At 42.7% G+C, this 12871-nt stretch overlaps 1 protein-coding gene across 1 annotated transcript; it reads left to right on the top strand.

The window, feature by feature from the left end:
• The first annotated feature begins 5171 nt into the window (after window positions 1-5171).
• LOC115573013 (histamine H3 receptor-like) lies at window positions 5172-10394 on the top strand. Its single transcript, XM_030403583.1, has 3 exons — window positions 5172-5543; window positions 6788-6954; window positions 9327-10394. The coding sequence occupies exons 1-3, from the start codon at window positions 5297-5299 to the stop codon at window positions 10077-10079; spliced, it is 1167 nt and encodes a 388-aa protein (XP_030259443.1). The 5' UTR covers window positions 5172-5296; the 3' UTR covers window positions 10080-10394.
• The last annotated feature ends 2477 nt before the right edge of the window (window positions 10395-12871 follow it).

Raw genomic sequence — 12871 nt, 5'->3', positions numbered from 1 at the left:
ATCAGAACAGTAGGTGAGCACCGCCAGTGGAGCTTGTTGGTAAATCAAGCTCTTGAAGGAGCCAGTTGTTAGAAAATTTGGAAAACATCTTTTCCATTGCGAAAAGACTTCAATGCCGCTCTGTGCTGTGACATTCTCTCCTGTTCTGATATAAGTGATGCTAGCAGCAGCGACGCCAACCCGAAGATTCACATTGTCACTTCCTCATTTGAGTAGCTTCCGAATCTGAATGGCACATGCATGAACGCTTCCTCCATCTTGTAGGGCTAAGTACGACAACACCAACTACAAACCCTGCAATAAAAAATGCTGAATTTTAGTAAAACCGGAAATGATATGAAGCTTATTTTTGCCATTGTCGTGTACGGCCATACTATTTGGTGAAATTGTACTTGGAAGCTGTCCAAAATAATCGTTTGCATATGTAATTATAATCATAAACTAACATGACAAGTTTCCTGCTTTAATGAAGTTCTGTTGGAGGTTGTCCAAGTACCTAACTGTCCAAAACGGTGGATGCACCAGTGCATGTGCCGCTCAGATCGGGCAGCCACTTACATTAGGCGGGGACGCGCTTCTCTTGCTTGTCGTCACACTTAACCCACAGCCACGGCTGCCTCACAATATTCAATTCAATCAAAAGTCAAATCTCAAAAGCAGCCCGGACTCACAAAGAAAAAATATCCAAATCAAGTACAGTCAGCTAGTGTAGTGTAGTGTAGTGTAGTGTAGTCGGCGGAAAGGTCTGTAATTTCACTTGCTCGCTCTCTCTCAAGGACAGAGATCAAATTTAAAGAAAGCCTTTTAGTTTAAGTGTGTTTTTATCCACAACAATTATGAATATCAGGACTGAATGTTTGCATCTTTGTGTTCAGCTTCAGTTTTGTTTAGTGTCTAAAAAAACCCATCAGTAGTATATAAACAACAGACATGAAATAGAATGCAGCAATTATTATTGTTTATGAAGTGCTGTACTATGAATATGGTTTTGGAGCAAAGCCTCCAGTGGGGTTTCAAGGGCTAACTGGCACGTGCACTGTACATGTTTATTGTTTAACTGTGGCTGTGATTAATGCGGATAGGCACACTGTTACAGTGTGATAGCATCAGTACTCCAGCCCAGCATCCAAACGCAAACACTTGAGTACTCGAGTAATGAGAGCCACAGCAGGGCGCTGTATAATCGGCAACACTAGAGCCTCTGTGTACCCTCTGTGGCACTGCTTTGTTTCTGAGTGCCCTCCATTTTCAGATGAGTCACTGCACTTCTACTTCCAAATCCGGCGACAATGCACCTGCCAGTTTAATTGCTTCCCTGACACACTTTCATATTTGTTTAATATGTTTCCCATAGCTTAACATATTCTACATGGGCAAAGCATGGTTGTATTTTTATATATATAACTATATATGTTATTTAAATAACACAGGGGCTGCAGAGGTGATGCTCCCCATAGTTCATTGTTCCGCTCTGTATGTCATCAATAACACCTATAGAATGACCTTTGGAGTGATGATGTTATATTAATGTAGGGTGAGGCACCTGCATGATCTTCACATTTTATATGACACACCTAAGTGCTCCCTAATGATGGCGGGAGAAAAGAAAAAGAAAAAGAAAAATTCCTTTCAAAAATAAATGCGCTTCAATGGTGCAGCACTGGTGTAAATCTTGTAAATAGGGTTGTTAGTTTCCATGACGGCATGATGCAGGTTTCCATGACATCTCCCCGCTTTCGTTGCATGTTTGAACAACTGACATCTCTGAAGGATAAATTACTATCACAGGCCTTTTTTTCTTTTTGCACAGGCAGTTGGAAATTACCTGAACACTTGAGTTCAGCCTTTAAGGGATAACAAGCAAAAATGAAAAGTCAGTCATAATCTTCTCACCCTGATGCAGAGGGAAGTCTTGTCGTCCATAAAACTCTTCTGGAGCTTCACAGCTAAACAGTGTTGCAGCATTCATCCTAAACCAGTGAATAAGATGGGGACTTGCTTTGAAACATAAAAACAACCAAGTTAAAGACAAAAAATTGGCCAAATACAGCTTGATCCCTGTAATTCAGGTCTCCTGATGCCCCAACACCCTCAACACATTTTTTTGTGCACTAACGTCAATGCTAACAATTGTAGTATAGCAGCTGTGAAGATCTGGGCTGTAAAAAAGAGAGTAAACAACTTACTTTGAGGTCAATTTGGGATCTCGTGGCTGCAGGGGACTTGGATTACGCCTGATGAACTACGTTTTACAAAAAAGTCCCAATTTACTTCATTTGTTTAGGAGAATCCTGCAACGCTGTTTTTGCTGTGAAGCTCTACTAATATTTTTGTGGGTGAGTAGATGATGACTAAATATTCATGTTTTGTGATATGATAAAACACTCGGCCATCACCCCTTTGTCAAAACTGACGGATGAGCTTTGAAAATGACAGCATATGATGACACCACCCAATTACGAGGGGCTGCAAAAGCAGTCACGGTCAAATTTCTAAAGAGCTGATTTGGATGGACAATTCATTTTAATTACGCTCATTGTGATCCATATGTACCAAGGAGACTGAATGGTGCTTCATTTAAACTCCTACGCCATCCCCGTGTCTGTGCCTGCACTTACTCCTGTCTTACGACTGTGATGTGGCTAACTCTGAAAGGTAGTGGCGGTGGTTCCATTTGTGAGAAAATAACAGTAATTCAGGCTCGGCTCCTTCAGTCACTTCTACTGTTCTGTAGTGTTTCTCATTTCTCTTGGACCACAGCTGGGGGACCGACAGGATAGTATCAGAATGCAAATCAGACCTTCAGCTTGTTCCACTGTGTGCCAGAGGGAGCTTAAATATATATATATATATATATATATATATATATATATATATATATATATATATATACACAAACAAGTCGCCACGCAGGTACATGAAATATGCCAACTCCTACATACAGGACTTTGAGGTGCCATAGGCAAGGTTGCTCAATATCTAATTGCTGGTAAAAACTCACAAGGAGTGTTGATGAGAGCTTCAGAGAGATACCTCCAGTATGTGAGCCTCCCACTCGCTCCTGTTTCGTCCATCATTCTGTTGCTGGCTGTCTTTGCACGTCAGTCACATAAAAGGCACCGTCTGCTGGCAGGGTGGGAGGCAGGGAGGAAAAGTGATAACAGAAATATGAGATTTATTTTAGGATAGCCCATTATATAAATCAGAAAAAACTGTTATTTCGTGAAATCCTTGAATGTCCAGAGGGTTAACTCTGATGAAACAAACAGATATATTATAAGGAAAGTTTGTTGTTTTGTTGTGTGTTTATAACTTCAGGGTAATTTTCTTCAATGAATCTTTGTGGCTATCAACTGGGTCCACAGGACAATGCCAGGTTTAAAGCCAATTTTCAAGAAGTGGCCAAACGTTGAATTAAAACGTCACGTGAAGCACTGGGGCCCAAAAAAGACTTTTTCCCAATAAGCATACAGTGTTAAAGAAGCAGCCAGAAAACTACAGATACATATTTTCTTGAGCATCGCAGCCAAGCGAAATCCAGAAAAAAACATTGTATGTCTATACAAGTTAGCCCGGAGCTAAACTTTAAGTTAGGCGGGTTTTCAATCCCGGTTCTGGTGCCTCCCTTCCCTGCATGTTTTAGATATGCCTGAACACACCCGATTCAAATAAATGGGTTATCATCAGGCCTCAGCTAATGAGCTAATCATTTGAAACCGGTGAATTGGAGCAGGGAGACAAAGGCTGTGTCCGAAATCATTCACTGCTCCCTACAAAGCCGGAATTATTATAACCTATATAGTGGTCTCAAAGTATCCCACAATGCATCGCGAAAAGTAGTGTACAACCAATGGTCACCAACCAATCAATATTTACCATCATGCACTGCGCTGTGGACGAAAGCGTGGAGGTCGCGGATCGGGAACTGATGACCGCCATTTCACGTTTCAACTGCGCGACAGCAGTGACGTAATTGACAGCGCCTGAGTTTACACCACACACAGGGCAGGGAGGCCCTAGGGCCAGGACTGAAAAACACTGCGCTCATTCGATCCGAGGAACCACCAATCAATGTTGCGTCTAAATTTTCCCTGTGGCCACACATGGTATTGCAGCGGGAAAAACTCCCAATGATCCAATGGTATTACAAAAGAGAGGCCTGCAAATCTGATGACAGGACACCTCGAACTGCAAATGAGCTCAATGGCGACTCTTTGGTGTGAATTTTTGATCCATGGAGGTTTTTATATCCGTATTCTTTTTTAATCTGTGACGTCATCACTGAATGGGGGCCATCTTTGGGATCAACATCCTGTTCTTTTGCCGGGAAGTCAAACTTGTTTAGCTTCATGTACCACTGAGCAGCTGTCATAGGAATAAACGGGGCTCCGTCTCTGACTCAGTATCCCTCTGTCATTATACATTCATGCAATGGAGTCACAAAAAGGTTTTATACAACTTTTTTCACATACGCAACAAGTGCTCCCCAAAAAAACAGCAAACACCCTCTGATGTGAGAAATTGGTGGCTTTGCGCTTAATACCTTGAGGGATGAGGCGAGAGAAGGGTTCTCACTGTGTGGTTGTGCAATTCCTTGCAGCGTGCCTCGTCTTGTATTCACTACACACCCGCAGCCTGCTCATTTAAGGCCAAATTGGGTGGCTACCTGTGTGGTGTGGGGCTCATGCATCAAATATGAGTTTTGTGAGAATGGATTTCGGCGGGGAAAAAAACACGCTGGAGCCCGGAGAGTGGGTTCAAAGCGTGGAAATAACAAAAATAAAAGAAATACACCCACGTCAGAAGAAAACACTGTTTGACGTCAGCCTAATGATTAACAAGTGCCAATCTTAGTTTACATTTCAGTGTAGACAATCATCAGGTGTGCTGTCCTTGTACTGATGCTGCTGGGTTAAAAATCACAGTAACTTTTTCGAGGAGGTGTTTCTACTCTTTGAAGCTCGCTGGGTCTGAAACCATAATCTGCATTATTCAGAGTATTTGATCACAGACTGTTCTTTCACTGCTTGGAGCAGGAAAGCTCAGACAGAGCAAATCTCAACCGGCAGCCGCTGCTGTCAAACGCGTGATTGTCCGAGGCGGCGCTTTGTGGAGAGCGTCGTGCGCTCTCTGGTGGACCTTCCGCGGCATTGTGCTCAGGCGCGGCAGGAAATAATAAACGCCGCTTCTGACAGGATACATGGGGGTTGCTGGATGCAGCGTCTTCTCGCCTGGCACCTGTTGCTGCTGGCTCGTTACCGTCAGCGCTGGTCTGTTGAGGATTTAACGACGCACCATGTCGGAGGAGGAAAGTGGCTCCAACTCCAGCCGGTACTATTTTGGCAATGTCTCAACTCGGGTGCAGGACAGCTTCGTCTTCTCGGGACCCATGTTTGTCCTCCTGATGGTGATGATGGTGACTTTGGTGGTTGTGATAGTTTTGGGCAACGCGCTGGTCATCCTGGCTTTTAAAGTGGACAAGAGTTTGAGGAGGCAGTGCAATTACTACTTCCTGAATTTGGCAATATCAGATTTTCTTGTGGGTAAGTTGAACCTCTGTCTTTTTCTTTTCTTTTCTTTTCTTCTCTTTTCTTTTCTTTCATTTTTTTTTTTTTTAGATAAACAGAAGATAGAGTAAAATGTCTTATTGCTGTCATTGAGGCTATTATTCCATGCTTCTCTGTATCAGTGTCCCTGTGCTGTAGATGAGTGCTACTAAGGTCTGCAACAAATAAAAAATAATACATTTCACTTTAATTTTTATTTCTTTGTAAACACAATCTTTCCATTATCTACTCTTTCACCCTAACTCATCACAACTGGTCAGCTTCCTTCCTTTAAAGTAAACAAAGCGTTAATCTCCATCTATTTAGCATTTTAAAGCAATATAAAAACATTTAATATATCTTTTACAACACTATAATGTAATTAGAGTAGACCTGTGAGAGTTCATTAACGTGCAGTATTTTCCTCTCCTGTAAAGACATATTCCTATTATTTATTATTTCATAGTACAGTTATTATTACAACTGTGTTTTACAACACTGTCATTGATTTTCTGTTTATACACACGCCTCTGTTAGTAATATAGTTATATCCGCTTATCTTACACATCATTATAGTGTGCAATGAACCAAGGGGTGGGACCGGAGGGGCGTATGTGACATTTTGGATTAGAATTAGTTATGTACATTAAGTGAAAGATCTTGCTGAGCTCATTTCTACTGCCAGATGGGCACATGTCAGTGCTCAGCCAATCCAGAGTCGTTAACCCGTAAAAAAACAAAAGAACTAACACTGAACTTTATGAACCTTCGGGGCAATAAAGTGAGAATAAATATCAATATTCAGTTCAGTGAGTCTTAATGGAGGTTTATTATTGAACAGGGCTCCAGGGTGCGACTACTTTCGTCACACATGCACCCATAAATCTGTCAAACGCAAGTAAAGATTTTCTTTGGCTGCACCGGTGCACCTGAGGTTTATTTGTTAAACGATTAAGGTTATTGCGGGTCCTTATCGTGTGTGTTTTAAATGGAGAAAAACATCTATTTCCACCTTTTTCCTGTTCACAATCATTTATATAATGTGCCAAGAAATGTTAAATCAGATTATGCTAAATTATGTGCTGGTGCACCTAATTGTAAAAGTTAGGCGCACCACTGCAACCAGTGTGAACAATAAGTCAGGAGCCCGTTTAAAGATTGACCTCAATAAACTAATTCAGGACAAAAAGTCTGTGTATGTTTTGCTCTCTGATCAGTTTTTCTTACACCTGTTCCTACAGGGGCTTTCTGCATCCCAGTCTACATCCCTTACATCCTCACAGGCAGGTGGACTCTGGGCCGAGGGCTGTGTAAGCTGTGGCTGGTCATGGACTACCTGCTCTGCTCTGCGTCTGTCTTCAACATCGTCCTCATCAGCTACGACCGCTTCCTGTCAGTCACCAGAGCGGTGAGTGGAACATCTTGCGCCTTAAAGTCAAAACGGGATTGTGGCACACAGAACAGAAGGAATCAGTAACACTGTTTCAGTCTAATGAAGCAGGAATATGTTTCTGTGGATCATTTTCACGTCTTTTGGTTTTCCATGACGCTTTTAGAGCATGATGTTAAAAGTTCACTCGTAGCCACGCAACAGTCCACTGCTTGAGGTCTGTGGCTCAATTTCGGGGGCCGGTGAGTCTCCCAGGTCATTGGTAGGGGCAGTGCAACCTCATTCTCCCAAATGTGCCCATCTGCAGAGGTTAATCATTCCTGACCCATCCAGGCCCAGTGCCACCCCTAATTATAGCCCTCCCCCATGACGAAGATAAAAAAAAAGTCACATTTCGACTTTGGGAGGGAATGGGCTTCAGAAAATACTCTGAAAACAACACGCGACTGTCACAAATCCAATGTGAGACAACTAAACTTAAATACTTTAATTTCTGCTTCAGCAGTTAAAAATGATTTAGCTCCATGCCGCTTTATTTTTCTGAAATCCAGCGTCAGTGATGTCGATTTTCTATTTTCTGCCTGTCTTGGCAGTAATAGTAACTCTACTACCGCCTAGTAGTTAACATATATTTCCAAACCTCTGCTGCCTTCGGGCTCATTGAACCTTTTGTTGAGGCTTGTCTGTGCATTAGCCGACTGACCGTGTCCTATACACTGGTGTGTTAACTGAGAGGTGGGCCGAGGCTTGGCATAGCAGACAAAGAGAGTGTTCTGTTTCCTTTCACAAGCAAACACTTAACATCAGAGCAATGAATACAAATAACACCAGAGAGAGAGAGAGCCTCTTCTTTAATTAGCTAGCTTTGATCATAGAGATCCTTCTCTGTGCTGTGGTCCTTCCAACCTGGAGAGATCAATCATAGAAGAAACAGGCCACTGGCAGCCAAAGCAGCATTTTCCTAAAAGCATTTCTCTCTGAACACCGAAAGACAAAGGACTGTCAACAGCCACAGGACAAAGTTTGTCTTTTAGAAGAAAAGATGAAGTCAGATTAGGTGCATACATTTGGCAGTTAAATGACCCGTCAGCGCATTAACAGCTAACTGCACAGCGTCAAAGAGAGAAGGTCCTGTGTCGTGTGTCACTTACGATGACAGGAACGAGCTACGATGAAAGCCAGAAGCCCCTCAGGAGGGAGTCTAACAATTTAAAAAGATAATGCAAAATTTCAGATTGGATTCATGAGCACACCTGATACCCTCCTCCGTCGAGTGGCGCATCTCTACGTGAAGAGGGGCCAAGAAGTACTGTACGCCAATTAATTTATACAAACACAAGTGGAGCCATTTTTCATCTCCTTTGAAGATGAACTGCAGTTAATTTTTTGTCATTCAGAGCAGGGGCACATCTTCAGAGCAGCTGGAGAGGGCGTAAAGTGCGCTGCCCGCCGAACAAGAATGTGGACAGGGACGCGGGGTGTGATGCTAATTGAGAGCCGTCACAAGAGGTGCTCCATCCAGACACTCTTCTGTGACATGTCACAGTTATGGAAAACAATAGTTCCTATGTTGCGTTTCTCAAACATCTTCTGCGATTTCACTAACATATGATTATGTGTCCGACAGATGATGCAGATGGCACAAATCTCAATGTCCTTCGGTTTGAAGGGCTCTACTGGTCGATTTTGTAGATATAGCCTGTGTTTATTTACCCTATTTTAGCAGTCAGCATCTGTTGCCGTAGATAATTTGATTCAGGAGAACCTCAATTTTCAGTCTGGCTCATTGGGAGTACCAGTTTTACATGTGCTCTGTCTAAGAATTGATTAATTTAGCAGAATTTGATAAAAATGTCAACATTTGGTGTGTTTATTTTTCAATTTGAACTCAGACAGTATCTCAGGAAGTTTATTTTTTTGTTTGAAAAGACTGCAATATGATTTTTTTTGTCGAATCTAAACAAGTTGCAGCCATTTATTATATATAATCCTCGGCATTTTTCAGTGAAAAACAGATGTAACCTTATATTTCACTTTTTATTTGTGCCCAAGAAAGATCAGTGAAAAGGTTAATACATCATGAACATGGTGGTTTAAAGCTACGGCTTCTGGTCGAAAGCTGGCCTCTTTATTCATTCCATCATCATGCTGTGATCAGGTCAAGGAGATCTGCGTTGCTTTTTAAAAGCGCTCGGATTAAACCTCTACCACCACTGCCAGTGTTAAATGAACATTGTCTACCTTTTAATGGCTGTACTGTAGGAGGATAAATTGTTATTTTGCCCTCTAACAGTTTCTACATTATCGGTGGGATTCAGCAATCGCACATAAAAGTGAGCGGCAGCATTACTCAAAGTGCACTTTCTGATTTATGCTTATATTTATTGCAGGTAAGTTACCGTGCCAGACAGAGCATGACTCATCAAGCCATAATCAAGATGATTGCTGTCTGGGTGCTGGCCTTTGTCCTGTATGGCCCGGCGATCATATTCTGGGAGCTGGTGGTGGGCAGGAGCCGCGTGCCAAAGGATGAGTGCTTCGCGGAGTTCTATTACTCCTGGTACTTCCTGCTGAGTGCCTCCATGCTGGAGTTTTTCTCTCCTTTCATCTCGGTGGCTTTCTTCAACCTCAGCATTTACCTCAGCATACGCAGGAGGAGGCGCCACAACAGGGAGGCCCAGCTCCACCTTCAGCTAAGCGAGCCTGCCTCTGCCCAGGGGGAAGGCATCCCCCTGTCCCACAACTGGGGGTTAGGGATGAAACTGGCTGTAAGAGGCTCCATCCACTCCCAGACCTCCTCTCCCAGTCTGGGCAAACTAGATCCCTCAACCAGCAGGTCTGCCCAGCCTAGCCGTCTGTCCAGGGATAAGAAAATTGCTAAGTCCCTGGCCATCATAGTGTGTGTGTTTGCCATCTGCTGGGCACCGTACACCCTACTGATGATCATCCGTGCTGCCTGCAGAGGGCGGTGCATCCAGCATCACTGGTACGAGGTCACCTTCTGGCTCCTGTGGCTCAACTCTGCTATTAACCCATTCCTGTACCCACTTTGCCACAGTAGCTTCCGCCGGGCCTTCAGCAAGATTCTCTGCCCGCGGCGACATACGACTCCCCCGTCATCTGTGCTCCGTGCTGGCCAGTGAGGAGCAAATGGAACGGGGAGGGCGAACAGTGTGCCAAAACAATGGATGGAAATATTCATATGTAGCCCATAAAATTCCACAGTTTCACAAGATGAAACTGCGTGCACCACCGTTTGTCATATAGAACATAATTAATCGTTTTTCAATTGTGCTTTCCAGTGTTGCAGTGTGGGTGTATAAGATTGGTTCTGTGAAGTCTAACGTAATGCACTGTTAATCACTTCACTGTGTTCACATCTGAAGCAAGCAGACATCTGAATATACCAACGAAGATATTATGAAGATTAATAAAAACAGAGTGCTATAAGAACTGGACATGTTTACCACTGTTGTGTTGGTTGTTGTGTGGGAAAGAAAAGAGTGAACTGCGATGCGATGAAATAATGAGACCTGCCAGCTGTGGCTCATGTGCTGTAAGTATCTTTAGACAAAGGGTCAGGAAACGCATTCCCTCGACTCACGGCCTCATTCTTTGTCACACGCATTGTTCACTTTCGTAAGTTATGTAATAGACAGGCGGTAGATAATGAACACACAACCACATTTTGTATTGGAATTGAATGTATATACAAAACAGGACTGAAGGCAATTCATCGTTCATGCCGCTGTTCACGTCTTGTTCTTTACGGTACGCGTAATAACATTCATAAAAAGACAAAGTACTGCCCCCACTGTGACTTCCCAGCTGCAGCCGAAGTAAAACAGATCGCTGTCACCCTCTGCTGTTAGAGAGTTCAGCCTGCTCCTGATGATGCAGAGGCACAGTGATAATAAAAAAACATAAAGTGCCATTAAGCATAAATGTGTGAAATATGTGTGATAATCGAGTTGAACATTTTCTTTTTCTCTCGTTTTTTTGGGAGATATTCTTTTACAATAAATCAGTTGTGGGTTACATACATGAAAATAATGATAATGATTGATAAAAAAAAAAAAGAAGCCCAACAGTCCCCATTTGTACTCACCAATCCTGGATCTGTCCCTTTATCTGAATGCCGACGAGAAGATAATGTTGTCTAATTTGGCCCGAGATCCATCGTTTCGTGGAAATCTGTAAAGCAGTTTTTGTATTTTGTAATCCTTATGACAAACCAGCCAACAGAGAAACAGACATGGGTGAAAACACGACCTCCTTGACCAAAGTGCTTTTCAAAAGACAAAGACCAGACATGGCAGATAAATTGACTAGAATGGCACACAGTAGAGAGTGTACCTCCGCCAAGGCCCGACAGTCCCCCTTTTTAAACCAAGATTTTTATTAGGGTCCACATCAAATTGTACTTACTCAGAAATGCCCGCCATCTAAATTATGCCTGTTTTTTTTTTCCCTCAAAAATCTATCCATTAATGAAAACACCTTACAGAGTAATGTTAAAAAAAAAAAAAAAGGATCAGTCCTTGTATCCGGATCCACACCAAAGATAGTAAGATCGGTTCTTGCTGCTGTAGCTTTTGTGTAATCCTGTTGACAAACCAGACAACCAACAAACGTACACGGGCAGAATCATAGGAATAAATTAGAATAAAGGCTACAAAAGGGGAGGAAGCAAAACAATAATATCTCCACACAGTGAGCACATTTAGTGACACGATCCTCTTTAAAAAAGCAAATGGCTTGTTTACTGTAACACAACCACTAGTAAACATCTTTATTTCTCGGCTGTTATTGCATGTGAGTGATCATTGCCACTAAGGCACCCGACAGCAGTGCCACAATCACCCTTCTTCTTCTTCTTCCTCACGTAAGAGACAGAGAGAAGTGATCTGTTTACAACCAATGCCGAAATATAATGCGTCTGTGATCAGCGGGTGTATGTTTACTTCTGCTCCACTAGATGTCACCATTAACCTGCACAGCTTCATGTGCGTGCAGCGCCTGAGCATTAAGCTCCAGTTCATCATGGAGGGGAGACAGTGTGTGAGATTGGCCACAGTTTTCCATTAAATGTTTGACTTCATCATTTGTGCTTAAACGTGTGCATTCTATTCCGCTCCAGGACCCTGATTGATTCAGACGGTGACAGAGCAATCTAACCTGATGATCACTGGTGTATAAAACTGCACGGCGCTCTCACAGTGAGACCTTTGACCCCCAGGTTGGTTCACTTGTTATCGCAAAAACTTGGACAGTTACAGTAGCAAATGTATTAAATGCTGTTTTGCTGTATATATTTTTTGGCTGTATGTGTTTGTGTAAGCTGTTAGCGTAGTGGCTCAAATGTCCTCCTGGCTCATCAGAAAGTTACCGTATTATAACTGAAAAAAAAAAAAAAAATCATCTATCTGGTTATCTTAAGTGAATGAAATTCTGTTTTTTTTTTTAAATAAATAAACACATCTCTGTTACCTGCTGAGGATCTTTATGCACAACATAATCAAATAGATTAAGCTATCTGATGCATTTTAAGTGGCAGCAGTGTGTGATGTAGTTGCTACCTGATGGCTAATTGGGTCAGTGCCAAGAGCAGAGTGGCTTTTGTTTGATGTGCAGATGAAATGCTGAGCGTGCAATACCATTTTTGTATTGTTCCCCCGGTCTGGGAGGGTTTGATTTGATCGATTAAAATGAGTTCTTTCCAGATGTAGACTTATTAGACCTGTAATTACGCCATCATGTTGGATAGCGGGGTTACCTTTGCAGGTGCCTGGGTCCCACAGGGGACTTACATTGCTCAAATTGTTGCTGTTGCCCGTGTGCACATCTGGGCCTCTGGTCAGGTGCTGTGAATAAGGGCACAGCTGCAGGGAACAGGCCTGTGCTAAACCCCCCCCCCCCCTCACCCCCCTCTCTC

Source organism: Sparus aurata, chromosome 21 (genome assembly GCF_900880675.1).
Source record: "Sparus aurata chromosome 21, fSpaAur1.1, whole genome shotgun sequence".
Taxonomy (NCBI): Eukaryota; Metazoa; Chordata; class Actinopteri; order Spariformes; family Sparidae; genus Sparus; species Sparus aurata.
The sequence above is the reverse complement of the archived record's forward strand: the minus strand, read 5'-3'. Positions and strand labels throughout refer to the sequence as shown.

What these genes read in the sequence shown, in the direction of transcription:
- LOC115573013 (XM_030403583.1), top strand. Translation starts at nt 5,297, where the DNA reads ATGTCGGAGGAGGAAAGTGGCTCCAACTCCAGCCGGTACTATTTTGGC. An exon ending in AATATCAGATTTTCTTGTGG is followed by an intron (nt 5,544 to 6,787) that starts GTAAGTTGAACC and finishes CTGTTCCTACAG; the next exon opens with GGGCTTTCTGCATCCCAGTC. An exon ending in TCCTGTCAGTCACCAGAGCG is followed by an intron (nt 6,955 to 9,326) that starts GTGAGTGGAACA and finishes TATTTATTGCAG; the next exon opens with GTAAGTTACCGTGCCAGACA.